Here is a 15712-nt window from a genome sequence, read left to right as displayed (position 1 = left end):
GTTGTTATCTCTAATGTGAGACATACCGCAGGTAATATAGTTGTTCCTAGACGACTATTGTTTGCTAATGTAACACATTTATAATTAATTTATTCGCAAATAAAATAATATATTCCTTTTACTGTAACAATCGTTTGTACACTACTTCGCAGGGCTCGCGCATAAAAGTCACTCATGTTTGTTCGGAAAACATTTTATTCTCAACTTTATCGGATAACTACATTGAGTTTAGCGACTGTCGCTCTTTCTATTTTCTCATGAATCCTATTGACTTCTCTCTGAGTCAATGTGCGCTCCATGTGTCTGTAGACCACGCTGTAGCAATGTGACGTTTTCTTCATCTTTGGATGTACGAACTCGTCTATTAATGATATCTGTTCGATCGTGTCACCGCCTATTTCTCTAACTATATCATAGAAGTCGTGAGAAGAGTAACTTCCGTCTTCCGGCAACCAGAAACTCATGTGGTTGGTACAAGGTGGGTACACACTGACGGGCTAACAAGTTAGATATTCATCCATATATAAATGATAAAGTTAATTAAGTATAGATAGAGCATTTTAATAATTTGAATGGCTCTTACCTTGTATTGGATACGTGCATTAGGATCGTCCACTTTGAATTGATTCAGAAAACCCGCGTCGTTGCTCCAGAATAATCTGATGTCTGGAATATTATACAAGTGCATGGCCAAACGCTCCAAGCCGAGACCGAATGCCCATCCGATCCGATCCACGGCACCGGACTTCTGTAGAATTTCCTGGCGCATGATGCCGCAGCCGAGTATCTCAAGCCAAGTGTCGTTGTGCAATATCTCCAGTTCCCACGACGGGTGGGTGAATGGGAAGTACTGGTCGACCCATCGGCATTGCACGTCTGTCGACAGGACACTCGAGTTAATTTTAGGCTATTTCGATGAAAAAAAATTGTGACAAAGCAGTCCTGTTTGAAGACGCCCAGATAGTACAGCGTATTTGCTAAGTATTCTTCAAGTTTTCTACCTCTCTGAATTATAATCCTTCAGGAATTCATAGAAGAATACAATAAGAACGACTGGGAAAGTTACATGCGCTATGAACTTTTGACGAAAACTTCAAGACGAATCGATTGTGGCTGGTCCTTCAAGAATTCTTCAGCTATTCAGTTTTCTAATTTCGTAGGTATCCTTTCAAATGAACTCTCTATGAGCTTATGTTCACCCTTGTGCTATCTGGGCGAGATGCGCGCTCGTCGGAAATGTTAAAACAATGGCACTACCTTCCCCAAAGATAGCTTGTGCCAGACTAGTTAGAGTGCTCTTCAGTTCCTGCTCCATCACCTTCACCGCCTCCAGACTATGACAGGCCTGCTTCTCGGCGCTCTCCGTCCCCCTGTGCTCGAACAGCTGTAGACTTTCGGAGTCGTCCACGCTGTGAAACACCTCCCGCGACGTGCACAGCCTGACCGCGTCGACCTGGTGGAAGACTGGATAGTGCGTTCTGTCGATCTCATCGCGCCGGTACACGTCGCCGACGACGAGGAAATTGTTCAACCCCATCGAGATCAGCTCGGCCTGATGCGCGGTGGTGTGCGCCCGCAGCAGCGTGTCCTGATTCACGAAGTAGCAGTCGGTTTTCCTCCTGCTCGGATGATCCTTCGGCACGAGGAGGGAATCGAAGTTCTGCTGGACCGTGACCACGGGACATATGTTGTCGTGGATACTGAACGACGGGGTGCCGCTCGTGCCGCGGAACCGTCCGTAGAAGTAATTCACGACGCGTTGACGTAGAAGCGAGAGCGGATGGTGCTGCTGCACGTGCAGATTTCTCCCCAGCTTGGCGATGATATTCGGAGTGATGTTCGTCCAGTCGTCGGTCGTGTACTTCTGGCCCAGGAGCGCCAGCTCGTTGCTCTTGTCGATGCTGGCGGCAACCGAGGCAGCGTTCCTAACACCGCGGGCCGTCTTAACACCGTTTCTCAGTGTTTCCTTGCAAAAGCGACACGTGATGTACCTGCAAAAAAAATATACCTTCAGCAAGGATCAAGTTATTCCACCGGAGAAGAATAAAAGATGCTCTGATGCTGCGTACAACATTGTTAAATTTTTATTTCCCCCGTTTGCAACTGGGACTGCGCGTCGTGAACACCGGCCTACACTGGTCTCAGGATTACTTCAGTAGAGGAAAGTCCTCTACAAGTTCCTGATATGAGATAGCAGGGATTGCTACTGAATTAACAGGCATCTTCTGTTGGTTTCATCATGAATTGATTGATTGCCCTTTGAGTGAAATCTGTTTAGTAGAAAATTGATTATTAGATCGTGCAATCGTTGCGAGAAAAGATTTGCCATTGAATTTGGCTGGTGAGTCTGCTATCTAACGTTAGAAGCCTATCTCATAATATGGGGACTAAATTCGCGTGCACACGCAGCTTGCATAAACCGCAAAAAGATAGCTTCTCACTTTTACACACTTCTGCATATTTATTTATACTGAACTATTCTTGAAATGTCAGATGAATTAAACAGGGCTATGAGCCGTGACAAGGTGGCAGTGTCAAAAAAATATATATACTATATAATATTAACAGCTCATAGCCCTTTTTAATTCATCTGATCGTATTATTCGTCAGAGCCAAAAACACTCATATTCTGAAATATATTGTAATGTAAAAAGAGAGAAATAAAATTGTGTGCAATCTCCCTCCAGAGGCAAGGAGCGTATCTCCGGCTCGTGAAAGTTAGTATTGCAACTCCAAAAAATTTGCAAAGAGCGTATAGAGGTTATATGAAAAAAGTGTCAATCGGAATATTGCTGTGACATGCGTCGAGTGGAGCTTATAGTAAATAAGTGACGTTATTTAATTCGATATTTATGTCGAGATCTAAGTCAACTGGCGGTATTACATTAAATCGTGGCTCGCACGAATCCGCGTATCTACATGGAGGCACAACAACCAATCTCGAGGCCATTCGGCCAGGGGGCAGGGACACCATCGAAGACATCTGCTCTTTATAGTGCAACTGGCTGCACTGTTTAAAGTTTTATATCTTTCATAGGCTCTCTCTGATAAATACCTCACGATGTGACAAAATATGAAGTGAGCCGGGAGCCAAAACCAGAACAATAATAATAATGTGACAAAATAAAATATCCGGCACCAAGATGGCCGCGACGATAGATTCCCCTCACCCTCCAGAGCCAATTCCCCGCGTCCATCCGGGTACTTTACGCTCCGTCCAGATATTTCCTACGTCAATGGGAGGGAGAGAAATAAACTCTGAACTCTCCAGTGCAGTCAGTTCAGTTCTGAAGAACGGAGAGATCTCGAATTATCAATACGCCACATAACCATGTGCCACGGCAGAGTCGCCGGTTTCGTTTAGATTGCACTGGGTCTCTGAGTATTTTTTTTATAAATAATGAGTCCTAGCCGAGACGCGGTTCTGAGCCTTTATCGAAATTTAATTCGAGAAAGCGGCAAGTGGCGCTCGTACAATTACAGGTAATGTAATACCGTTGAGACAATTTTTTAAGGCCTAAGAGATGAATCGCCTTTGTCTTTTTACATAAAAACAAAAATATATATTTTTTTGTTAAGAAACCCTACTCAGAACTTTATCCCCGAGAATTCTGTTACGCTAATATGTTAGTCTCCTGTATCTGGATTAGAAATGTAAAATCTGGTTTATTTTACAAATAATTGCAATCTGGATTATCAAGCGCATTTAACTGTGCCTTTTTATTGATAGAAGGTGCATGAAAAGTAATAATCGTGTTGACACTTTTCAGAATGTACGCTCTGCGAAAGATACGGCACGAATTCAAAGAGAACAAGGCGCTGGGAGATAGAGAGAAGATTGGGCAGTGTTATGCAAAAGGGCAGGAGGCACTATCGATGATCAAGAAGCAGGTCATACTGGGCGATCTCTACGGCACGAGGCCTCTAGTGATTGAAACCAAGAGCGAACTACACAACGCAGAGAAATAGAGTACAATCGCGGTTACCTTTAGTTTAATATCGCACCTGTTTTTACTGTTTAATATCGCACCTGTTTAGAGACAGGCTAAAATTAAGATGCAATGATCATTGACGGTCTGCATCTATCAAAGAGTGTAATTTAAAGTTGTGATTACGTCATCATTTCTTCACATACAAATATCGGTACGAAACATATTCAGCAGGTTCTGCTTCCAGGGTTCCACTCGTATGACCATGTGTAGCTCGATATTTCATTTTTACATTTGTATGTGTTGTGTATATATAATTAGATATTGCGAATGCTTTTCAAATTGTTAAGAAATAAAATCTTGTTAATGTTGTAACATTTTGTTTATGTATCCCTCTATGAAATCAGTGAACTGTATATTACAGAAACCATGATTTAATAGAAATAGAAATGTGGAAAACGGTAGGGAATACTCTACCCTGGTGAACGCTTTTTTTTTAGTTTTTCATAAGTTTTATACAAATTTCAGAATTTGTAAGATTTTTTCAATAATTTTTTTTATAACTTTTTACAAAAATTTTCAGATTTCTGATACAAATTGGAAAAGTACCGAGAAAGTTTATATCTTTCCTAGAATCTTTCATATGTTTGAATTCTGAAATATTTTGATATTTCTCATTCTATAATTTCACACATTTGTATCTCAGAATATTCACATATATGAAAAGTTCTAGAAGAAAAGAAGTGGAATTTCTCAGTATTTCTGAAAAGTGTACCACTTCGTATAAAAATTCTCTGAGGGAGATTTTCACCAGGGCAATTCACTGACAAGATCCTCTGTCAGTTCGCACTGTCTATTATCATCTTTCATTTATCAATATTACAAATTAGTAATAGTATTTAAGTTATATATTAATAGTATAAGTACTAAATATACAAATTAGTACAATAGTAAAAATAGGATAAGTTAATTGTTGGTACACAATTTCGCTTTTTTTTCTAAAACTTATCAATAGTCAAATAATGTAACCTGCTAAACATAGATGGTGCGAGAAACACAAAGCTGAAAAGAACAGAGAGAGAGAGAGAGAGAGAGAGTGAGAGGGCAGAACAGGCCTGGTGATCAGCTGTTTCAAGATGACAGCTGATCCGGTGCGCGGCGCGGCTCATGGTGAGATGATTACGAGATAAATCGCGTTGCGATACGGAGAGATAACGAGCGGAAAATGGCCACGAGAAACTTAACCGAGCCCTTCGTTTTAATGCGAAACAACGCTCTGCAGAGCAGGCACATTTACGCCGAACAGGTGCGTACGCTTAACCTGCACCAACGCGTAGCCGCTTTCGTCCTCGCTCTGTCATACTTCCCATGCGCTCTTTCAGAATCTAACCGACCGCGCGGCACTGGTCGAATCGGACTCCGGCGGATCCGACAATGTAGAGCTGAAGGGCGTGAGCGTGGACAGCGGTGCGCCGCCCGCCTGGGCGGACGCTCTGGAAGAGACGCAGTACATCCTGAGCAGATTACGGGTGAAGATAGACAGCCTGGTCGAGCTGCACTCCAAGCAGCTCACCAGGCCCACCTTGGACGACACGTCTCAGGTTCGTCAATTCCTTCGCTGTAATCCGGTCCTTGTGGACCGGCAGGTTTAAAGAGAAAACTCACTCGTCTCGCGAGAGAAAAACGCGTTAACCGAGTGAAACTTTTACGTCTCGTGGCAAGCGTAACGTTAAAGATTTGAAATAACGTTTTTATAACGCTGCGCAGGAGGAAAGGCAAATGGAGCAACTGACACGAGAGATCGGACGCGCGTTTTCCAGCGGCTACAGACAAGTACAAACAATTAAGTCGGCTGGCAGACACGAGACCAAGCCTGCGGAATGTCGGCTGGCTGCCAGCGCGGTAATGGCACTTTCGACTGCCCTGCAGGAGTTAGGTCTTCTATACAGGGCGGCGCAGAATCACTATCTGACACGTATGTCCTTCGTATGATGTAAAAATACGTTATTTGCATTACACCCGACAACTCTTTGCAGAGGTGAAATCAAGGGAAGAGAGGAACAACTTGTTCTTCGCGGAAGACCAATCGCTTTTGGACAACGTAGCGACCGATTCTTGGCTGACGGAATCAAACGAGGCAACTGGTGACTATTGGCAGAAGTATGAGCAAAGGCAGGACTCGGTCTTGTTGCAATTGGAGGAGCCGGAAAATAGGATGAAGCTAGCAATGGAGAGGGAGGAACAGATTGGAAGTATAGTTCAAAGTATAGGGGACTTAAAGCATATTTTCAAGGTAAGTTACGTGCTGTTGTGCGCATTCGTGAATATTTATGATAACAATTATAATGCAGCAAGTAAATACCTTGGATCCGGGATCAATTTTAAAATGCTATTTTGATATTTTACATTTATTGTCAGTGGCAACAAGACCTCGAATAAAACTCTGGACTTTTATTATGCGCAGGATCTTGCGGTAATGGTACAGGATCAGGGTACTATTTTAGATCGGATCGATTACAACATCGAGCAAACGCAAGTACAAGTACAGGAGGGCTACAAACAGTTAAAGAAAGCTGACTCGTATCAGAAAACCAATAAAAAGTTGTACTGCATCGTGGTCCTCGCGGCTTCTATCATATTACTTAGCTTCTTGTTCGTTATATTTAAAACGTAGAATAAAATTAACGTAAAAGTATATTTGTTGGTATTTATCATCGTGTTCTGTAAGATGAAACATCTTTATAGAGAGTTTGTTGTATATAATGATGGAAAGCTATTTTTCAAAATAGTACGTGCAATTTTTCTCAAGTGTTTTATTGTCGGGCAAAAAAAAATGTATTCGTACGATTACTAATGTGTCTGTTCGGTCCATCTGTTTATGGATTAATACGATAGAAATAATCAGCTATGAATGTGGCATTAATCCCTTTAATCAATGCTAATCTCGCTCTGTATAAATTAGTTTTAAAACGATCCTTCGTAACAGTCCCTGCAATTTTATTTAGATAATCCCGCTGTATTTTATTTCTAATACGTGTATACTAAGAGTGATCGCAAAAATAAGATTCATCGTAGAATAATTTATTTATCTCACTTAAATGTATATTTTTTTATAGCGACAATGTATAAATTATTTTTTATTTCCGTGTAATATCGCAACGATGGAAAAGAAGTGCGGTTTAACTTTTTATACCCGTATTGTAAACTGTTCTGTACATCCAATTGTTAAATGATCATTCCATAATAAAATAATGACTGATTAAGTCCTATAAACTCCTTTTTCTTATACATACATATACAGAATATCTATATAAGGTCTGTGTAAGTTACAAATCTTTTTTTAAAAATCATAAGAAATAACAAAGACATCTTCTCTTGGTACTTAAAAGTTTACTGAGAATTTCTTGTGACAAGTGGGATTATCCGCTGCCGTTCTTTCAAAGAGACAGATAATGATTTCTTCATTGTTTTTCGTCTAAATTAAACCATATAATATACTAATATTTCTTATATAAATCGGTCCTCATTCTGCATGTAAAAATACATATCTACTAAATATAATGTACTCAAGTTTTATTTACGTAGTCCCTTCTACTTCATTGCATCTTCTTGAACATTGCATTGCCTATCACAGATTGCGTATTAAGTATTCTTGTATCCATACGTATCCCTGTCGTCATTTAGCTAATATCAATATATATCAACTTTCGTATTAATAAAACTTCTAAAAACCACATATTTCTATATTACAAATGATACGCTTTAATGTTCGCTTCACCTCTTGTATACGCTACAGTACCTCGCCTCACCGCTAATATCAAATTTGTCGTAACATTATATTAAATACATTTTAGGCTTACTGTTACGTACGTATTAACATATAAGTTTGCATACCGCACGTTTAACATAACAAAAAAGTATTTCTCGCATTTCCATGATTATCAAAGAGCAATAAAATTTCCGTTCGAAATATAACAAAATTATGAAAAGTACATTTCTCTTTTTCAAAATAATTAAACTAAATAAACTTAATTAATATAAAACTTAACTGATATATAATCGTACATAATTATGTACCGCATATCATAAATAAAATCACGTAAAATATAAGCAATAGAGCACACTTTTTCTAAATCTAGTATAAATAAAAACTATCAAGTGATAAAAAAATAAGTTTCGTAGAAACGTTTTGTACTGAAAAGGTAGTATTACGTACATATACCTTATACTAACAACAGAGCATTACTAGCCTACTTCACTAAAGTAATCACAGCTTATTAATAAGAGATGTAAAGGCATATTGCACGGCGGATCAAAGATGTTACATAAAAACTGAAATGTCTGTAATCATCTAATTCACTTTGTGAGATGTGTTCTCACTATATGCAAACCGTGTATAGACAAATGTGCATAAAAAAACATTTTTTTAACTTAATCGTAACAAGGCAAACATAGATTAATCCTAAGTACGCATGTCAGAATTTATGTAGAGAGTTTCGTTGTATTACTCGTTTTTCTTTACGAAACTGGTTACAATACAGACTCCAACAGTTATGTGTTAACTGTATACACACTCTACGAGATGTGGAATCTAATAAGGGTGTATTTATGGAGAGATAATGCATAGCTGTGACAAATTCATTAATAATGTGACAATCGTCAAATTTAGGTGCAATTCACGTTATCGATACCATCCTCCATAGATAATTTCCTTATTAAATGGAATGTTAACAAGCGCGAACAGATCTAAAATAGATCTAAGGTAGCATTTGAACTGTCATCTTTTTCCGCACGTTGTAAGTCACTACTCGCTGAGTAAATATTGTAATCTCTTCGCCCTTTACCTTTCACTAGGAGATATTCCGACGGAACAATTAAATAGTCGTATGTACAATTAAAAATCGGTAGTCGTTTCCTCGCGAAGGGTAATATGGAAAGGAATATAAAAATAATTTTAATAGTATGTACAAACAGATTTGCCGAGCAATCTCTTCGTATAAATTTTAAAAACTAAGAGGGTAGCTATTCAGCACTCACACGAATTGAGCAGAAGTCACATGATGCCGTTGTCAATGTGTCTACATTATAAAATGATTTTGCTAAGATACGACCGAGTCGCGCGAGTGGCTGTCAGATCTCTCAGGTATTTGTGGTGCATAGAATGTGCGCCAGAATTCCAAGCGCACCACCGAGAACGAAGCGAACGAAGTTGTTACCGACTAGAGGTCCCAATGCATAAAGTCCCTTTATCGGCGCGTTGATCACCTCGTACGTGAAGTCGTCGATCTCAATTGGATTTGACTTGCTGTCGATCGGCTTGCTTGCAAATTTACCCAATCCCACGCCGCCACCTTCCAAGTATGACAGATCTGGCTTGTATCCTAAAATAAATTATATTCAATACAGCAACGAATTTGCCAATTGACGCTTCAATATCCGCAATCATATATTTATTCTACAAGTTTTACTAGTTTCAACTATAGCGTTAAGAAACACATATTATGTTTACCGATAAGAATAGCCGCAATGGATACTTCAAACGTGTGCAGCTGACCGTCCGGAGCGGAAAGGGTGACCATCCTCCTCGTATTCGTGTTTCCATTCTCGCGGTTTTCATAGAGATTGACAAGCGTGTATCCAGGCAATGACTTGTATAAAGGATAATTTGTACCTCCGTCAGCCATCATCTCGTACACCTTATGATACTCCGGATATATGGAATCCGGCAGCCATTGCAGTCGATCGTAACTAGTAGTTATCCTCTCGGCTGTCTGTTTGCCCCATTCGTTCAACGAATTGCGGAACGCGTGTAGCACAGGTATACCTCGAAAGCGCGCGGCCATAATCGCGTCGGCTGCGCTCAGACCAGCTCCGATTACCAACACGGGTGGGGTCTGCTCGTCGATCAAATCTATGCCTATGGTTTAACGATTTTTCAAATGAGAACAAATCGCGAACGAATTATCTATGTAACAAACCTATCGATTGTGCGAGAGATAGGAGATAAACTTTCGGCAAAAATCGCCGAATTAGGTGCAATCTCTCTTTCTTCGTGTAACCCTGCGTTTACGTACCATACTCGCCGACCAGACGTCCCAATCGAGTCTCCAAATCGTTGAGATCGTGCGTCACCCATTTGGGATTCGTATTCTCCCCTGGGATGTCCAGATGATTTGACAAATCGGTCGTGCCGGTCGCAAGAACCGCCCTTTTGCACCGATACCGAAACCGCTTTCCAGTTTTATTCTCGTACCCGTCTACAATCCAATTGTATCCTCCCTTGCTCTCGGGTGAGTCCGAGTTCGGTCTTACCGAGGTAACTGTGGTCCCGCTGCAACAGATTGCCGGGTGAAAAAGACTGTGTCATCGGTGTCAATTGCGGAAATTCGTGCCGTAGACATTTCAAATATGTACCATCGGAAGTATTGCTTCAAGCCTTTCCTGCGCACGTAGTCCTTGTAATAAGCTGCTACGGTACCCACGGAAACTCGACTAGACGCTTTACAAACGCTCAGTTTTTCTAGCCGCGCATACACGTCATTCTCCGCGGCTAAGACCGACTTTTGCAACTGTTCGACCTCGACAAGTTTTTCCCAATGCCTCAGATCCAAATCAGGCAGAGACATCCAGCGACTCAGACTGATGGTCAGTACATTGGGATCCATAGACTAAAAAGATAATCATATAAAAAAAAGCGTTAAACTAAATAACACTGAAAGAACTTTTCGCAATGTATGTAAATATGTTGCATTAAGAGTTAAGAAATACTGTTATCGGCCTTATAAATTTTTAAGGTCTTTAATTTTTCAATAATTAGATATTTCCATTTATTAAGATTTTCCCTGCCATTTTATTTCGCGGATCCACTTCTGGAGAATCCATTATTTGCAGGATTGCAAGGAGGGAAGAATCGTTCGCCACGAACCTGCCAGGCACCGCCGGGCTGACCCTTGCCAAGAACAACATGATCCACGATCCTGTGCTCTGGATATTCGTCCACGGAGCTCCAGTCGAGGAGCGAGGCCACATCGAGGCCGGCGTCGACGCACGGATGCTGCAGCTGGTCCATGAGAAGAGCCAGCGGCCGGCCGCCGCCTCTGCCCTCGATGCCGGAGGACAGGCACTCGAGTTTGCAGCGCGTACTACGCGCCAGTCCGCCTCCCTGCGCCCGGCCGACACCGGACTTGCAGCACTGGTGGCGATTGTTGCTGGTCACGTCGGTGTTCGCGTCGTCCGGAGCGTCGCCGCGCTCCTCGCTGCCGCTCGTGCAGAACTGCAACCGCGCAGTCAGCATATCGTCGCCGGGATGAGGTTCGCCGGTGTAGTAAGGCCAGTTTCCGGCGAGCATGTACGATAGGCATATCCCGCTCGGTCCGTTTCCTGAGGATCAGAGATAGCGTAGGGTATTTCAATGCGCGACCAATTGCTCCATTTTTTTCCGACAAACGAGCTCTGAATCTTACGGGGGGAGACAATTTCCTCGTTAAATTTATCCTGAAAATCGTGTAATCGTGGAACAACGTGGCATTTCGAAGAACTGTACGAGAGTTTTTTGATATTTTACCGTACGTTATACTAGTGAAATGCAGGGTTGAGAAGTAACTCGTTACTTGTAACGAAGTTACAGTTACCTCTTTTGGGAAACTCCAACTTAACTTCGTTACTTTCTCTCTATCTGTAACTGTAACTTAACTCAATTACATTTTTTCGATAACTAGTAACTAATTTAATAGTTACATTAATAGTTACATTAATAAACATTGCTTTATATATTTTTTAAACTTCCACAGATCGCATTAGGTCTTGCATTTGCACATAAACGCTTTTATCGACACTTTACAGTTCAAACGCAGATTTGATATTTTTATTTTCATTGCAAGACAGTAACTGCGAAATAATGATTTGTTACTTTTTTTTAGTAACTAGCTGTAACGCGTTACTTTTCAGAATTGCTAACTTGTAACTGTAAATAGATAGTTTCATTTGCTCAACTAGTTACATTTGCAGCGAAAAAACTGTAACTGTAAATAGATAGTTTCATAAAGTAACTTTCAACGCATATAGTTGTCTCCACTACTTATCATACCAATGTGGGTATGACAACCACAGATATAGCTGTTCCAAATATTACTATTTATTGGGGTTGTGCCAACCCTAATTAGACATGTGATAACCATATCGGTCTCTCCGTGTATATAGTTGAATTAATGAAATATCGTTAGCTAAACATATTTAGTAATATCGACCATTTTTTTCTCAGTGTATATATCCAGATTATTAAGACAACTATCTGATGTTTTTCACTCATTAATACTGATGTGTTTTCAACAATTTTATTTCAATTACATTGATACTGTTGATACATCATTTTTTCCCGTGTACGCACGTTAAAAAATTAGGTCGGATTATTCGTCGGAGAACTCGGACGGTTTCCCCGCTTATTTTCTGCGGTAAATTGAGCTTAATATAAAATACGTTATTACAGGAGAACATTATGTCTTTTTTTTACTCCCCCCTGCGCGATTTTTGCGTGTCTCTTTTATCGAACTATTAAATCAATCCCGAGGCCTGATGTGGCCCGGGACATTTTTCTGTACTCACCTATAACGACAACATCTTTATAAATGACGTCGTTATCGTCGACCTCAAATAAGCTCTGCATTTTTCTCTCTCGCGTATCCTGCGTCTGCGTAAGCGCAATTCCCCTGGCGATCCGTTCGAGTGCTGCAAAGAGAACGATTGCTTCATTGCAAAAATGTTATGAATTAACGACATCCTAATGATACGAAATTACAAAAGAATGAAATAGCCATACGTGCCATTTTCCTTGGAATTATCTTTATTGCTTGGTCTTGACGTTTCGCTGCGCCCATAAACGGCGCGATTATTACGCAAGAGCGCTTATCGTTACGCGGCGCCAATCATTTTTCCCCGAACGAGTAGATAATCTCGCAGAAATTGCTACATTACACGCTGCCGACGCAAAAATCTGCGGATCGTTGTATCTTTCGTATATCAGCATCTATTGCGTCCCGCTGTCTTCTACGATTATCTATTAGCGACAGCGAAAAAAAAAAGATAAGCGAGCTATAAAGGAGTTTTCTGCGCATTAGTTAATTACACGGCGTATAAAAAGTCGATAAGATACATGAAATACTTCTTTTTGGATGACGTTGCGGTTTATGAATGTAAAGTGTAATAAGCTATACCGTCTCCCCTGACAATCGATACGCGAGCATTCTTACGAGGCGTAATTCATGAAACCCGCAGAAGCGTATCGATCCCGTTGTTAGCGCGCGAGATCTCCAAGATAAGCGACGAGCATGCCGTTAAAAAGTAAAAGTCGCGGCCTTCGCTCTCATTAGCGGCCTTCGCCGGCTTCGCGTTTCCTACTCTCTAACGCTCGACCGGTTCACCCGGTACAATTACCGTGACATGGATCGGCAAACCTTTCCGCCGAAACGGAGTTGCTTAGAAAGAAAGTGGTGCTATAACAACAGAAACAATGTAACGTAACAAAGGATGGAAATGTAAAAATACGGGAAATATTATGGAAACGTAACGAACGTGGGGAACATAGAAATGCGATTAAGAGATCAGATTTTCGTTCGCGGACGAGTTGACGCGCGAGAGGGTGGGAATTGTTGGAAACCGCCAACGTTGTGGGCCAGAAAGTCCGGAAATGTATTAAGATTGCAAACCGAGTCCGTCGTGGCGGTGCGTTCAAGTACGACAAAGGGATCGAGAAAGAGTCAATGGGACGCCCAGTTTACGCGAACGATCGAGAGATCGATTTACGCGTAGCTCCATTTTCCCCACTCATCACCCCGTTTCGCTTCCACTTGACTTCACCTGCTCCGCAAATAACCGAAGGGGGAACGTCTCGATAATTTGTAGCACGCACCGCTCACGGTCCATTTTCATTATGAAGCTTAACAGTTAAGAATAGCAACGTCACTCGAGAACGAAGATCGACGAGGGAGAAGAGAGAATTGACAGTGGTCCAACCGCGCTCAGGCGCGCCCGATCTCACCCGTGAGATTTATCGGTACTGTCGGATGTTCATTTCTACGAGAAACGACCCGAGATAAAAATCGGACTAGATATATGTTCGCGAGAAAGGAGCGTGTAGGTGGACAAGGGTGAAATTGTCGGTGCATAGTTTTAAATTACGGTAAAGAGATAGATAGATAGAGAGCTTTTTTTTTCGCTTATCGTGCTCCATCGAGGAAAAGGCCACGAAGTCCCAGCGGCAATTTCTCGGGGGGAAACACGGAGGAATCTCATCGTGGAATCTATCGTAGGTAAATGGCAATGATTGTTGCGCACGATCGCGCCGATATCGAGCGACAGGGTCGACAGTGTCCCGCCGCCGCCACCGCCGTGTGTGTGTGCGGGACACGGGTTCTCTGACAATGAGGCATTATTCACGACGTGTACAAATATTCCGAGCGATCGGCTTACGTGCCCCGGCATGTGTCACCACCGGACGAACGGCGGTTTCGCCGCGAGCGGGCATCGCGGATCGATGGATAACGACAATATAATTTATTTCCCGCGCGCGGGAGAGAGATCGGACGTCGATCGACGCGCGAGGGACGCGCCGAGGACGCTCGCGAAGAGCATTATCGTTATCGTTATCCGCAATTTCGACGTAATTCGGTTAATTTTCGGAAAATTTTGTTTGCAGAACCGCTGTTCGCTCCGAATATCTAATATTTGTAGTATCCACCGCGCGCATTAGTTATATCAGTTCTATCGTCGCGGGGCAGTTCTCGCTCTCTGTCTCTCTTTCACATTAAACGGCACGTGCGAATAAACGATAAATCATCGCGCGGCACAGGACGCAAAACATGTTTTTCCGAATGTACGCATCCTTTCCGGCACTTGCCATATTAATTTATTGTCCGAACGACTTGGACGAGCGGAATAGAACGACATGGGGTAGAGAAGGAAAAAGAAGTCGCCCCCCCCCCCCCGCCAAGTACGTGAAGACCGCGAAAGATATAAGGACGCTACGTTATTAACGATCGCGAGTTAAATCGATAGTCACCTGAATGCCTCCTTTCGCGCGTAGGTACAAAACGATGTCTCCGCCGAGGAGGGGAGGGACGGGGGTCAACCGGTCACGGCTCGCTCGATATGTATCCGTGCACCTCCGATATTTGTAAAGGAATCTACTCTTTGCGAAATCTCCGTTGAAATTTTAATCGCGCGCTACGACCCAATGTCATACATCCGCGCTGAAACTTTAATTGTGTATTCTACATCCTGAGACCCCGTGAGAACTGGGCCACGTAAATGTCGGCGCGCGATTGACGGGAGGATCTCTCCGTGCAATACGCGCGGAACGTTAAATCTTCAATTAAACATACCCGAGCGCTCTAACAGCACTTTACCCATCTCTACCTCGCGGTACTTTTTCAACGTATCCGCGCGCTATCTCTCTAAACGCCCGCACAATAAGCTGTGCAAATATCGGCCGCGAGGCCTCGAAAAGGCGACGCGCGATCTCAACGTTTGCGATAAGGACCGCCCACGTTGGAAGTAAGCAGTAAGGAGTAAGAAAACCATAACTTCCACTTATCAGCGTAAAAGCTAAAGTACAGGCATACTTTTTTCAAATATTTACAGCACTGGCTGAGCTGCGCTCTAACTCGCCGGGAGTAAGCGTCAGAGCTGAAGCAGGAGTAAGAAGTGGAAATGATTCATTTACTCTTACTTCTTACGCCAGGCTTACTTCGTCTACTGTAGACGATCCTTTAAAGGCTGGTCTACAATAC

General features: G+C 42.2%; 4 protein-coding genes across 9 annotated transcripts in view; 2 read left to right on the top strand and 2 right to left on the bottom strand.

Moving 5' to 3' along the window:
• Positions 1–177: 177 nt before the first annotated feature.
• On the bottom strand, positions 178–3102 carry LOC105561310 (probable phenylalanine--tRNA ligase, mitochondrial). 2 transcript variants are annotated; one of them, XM_012011177.1, is made up of 5 exons: positions 3056–3102; positions 2070–2270; positions 1258–1991; positions 584–876; positions 178–497 (listed from the first exon to the last, which is right to left on the bottom strand). In XM_012011177.1, exons 2-5 carry the CDS (start codon positions 2072–2074, stop codon positions 207–209), a joined length of 1323 nt encoding a protein of 440 aa, XP_011866567.1. In that variant the 5' UTR covers positions 2075–2270; positions 3056–3102; the 3' UTR covers positions 178–206. The 2 variants fall into 2 exon arrangements, with proteins under 2 accessions (XP_011866567.1, XP_011866566.1); XM_012011176.1 differs by lacking the exon at positions 3056–3102 and adding an exon at positions 2885–2996.
• A 130-nt stretch (positions 3103–3232) lies between these two features.
• On the top strand, positions 3233–5150 carry LOC105561308 (protein bcn92). The gene is made up of 2 exons (XM_012011173.1): positions 3233–3483; positions 3771–5150. The coding sequence occupies exons 1-2, from the start codon at positions 3401–3403 to the stop codon at positions 3967–3969; spliced, it is 282 nt and encodes a 93-aa protein (XP_011866563.1). The 5' UTR covers positions 3233–3400; the 3' UTR covers positions 3970–5150.
• Positions 5138–7202, top strand: LOC105561309 (syntaxin-16). 2 transcript variants are annotated; one of them, XM_012011174.1, is made up of 5 exons: positions 5138–5235; positions 5312–5530; positions 5697–5904; positions 5966–6222; positions 6394–7202. In XM_012011174.1, exons 1-5 carry the CDS (start codon positions 5155–5157, stop codon positions 6601–6603), a joined length of 975 nt encoding a protein of 324 aa, XP_011866564.1. In that variant the 5' UTR covers positions 5138–5154; the 3' UTR covers positions 6604–7202. The 2 variants fall into 2 exon arrangements, with proteins under 2 accessions (XP_011866564.1, XP_011866565.1); XM_012011175.1 differs by having other exon boundaries at positions 6348–6431.
• Positions 7203–7302: 100 nt separating this feature from the next.
• The window catches only part of LOC105561307 (oxidative stress-induced growth inhibitor 2-like), a 25815-nt gene continuing 17405 nt past the window's right edge, over positions 7303–15712 (bottom strand). For all 4 annotated transcript variants that reach the window (XM_012011170.1, XM_012011172.1, XM_012011169.1 and 1 more), the window contains 6 exons: positions 12531–12653; positions 10855–11309; positions 10344–10597; positions 10004–10260; positions 9439–9846; positions 7303–9310 (listed from right to left, as the gene is read on the bottom strand). In XM_012011170.1, coding sequence (XP_011866560.1) covers positions 9069–9310; positions 9439–9846; positions 10004–10260; positions 10344–10597; positions 10855–11309; positions 12531–12591 — 1677 coding nt within the window. In that variant the 5' untranslated portion in view covers positions 12592–12653 and the 3' untranslated portion in view covers positions 7303–9068. The remainder of the gene's footprint in view (positions 9311–9438; positions 9847–10003; positions 10261–10343; positions 10598–10854; positions 11310–12530; positions 12654–15712) is intronic.

Source organism: Vollenhovia emeryi, unplaced genomic scaffold (assembly GCF_000949405.1).
Source record: "Vollenhovia emeryi isolate VEMERY1.0 unplaced genomic scaffold, V.emery_V1.0 DF939209.1, whole genome shotgun sequence".
In the NCBI taxonomy this organism is placed as follows: Eukaryota; Metazoa; Arthropoda; class Insecta; order Hymenoptera; family Formicidae; genus Vollenhovia; species Vollenhovia emeryi.
This window is presented reverse-complemented; position numbering and strand designations above follow the sequence as displayed.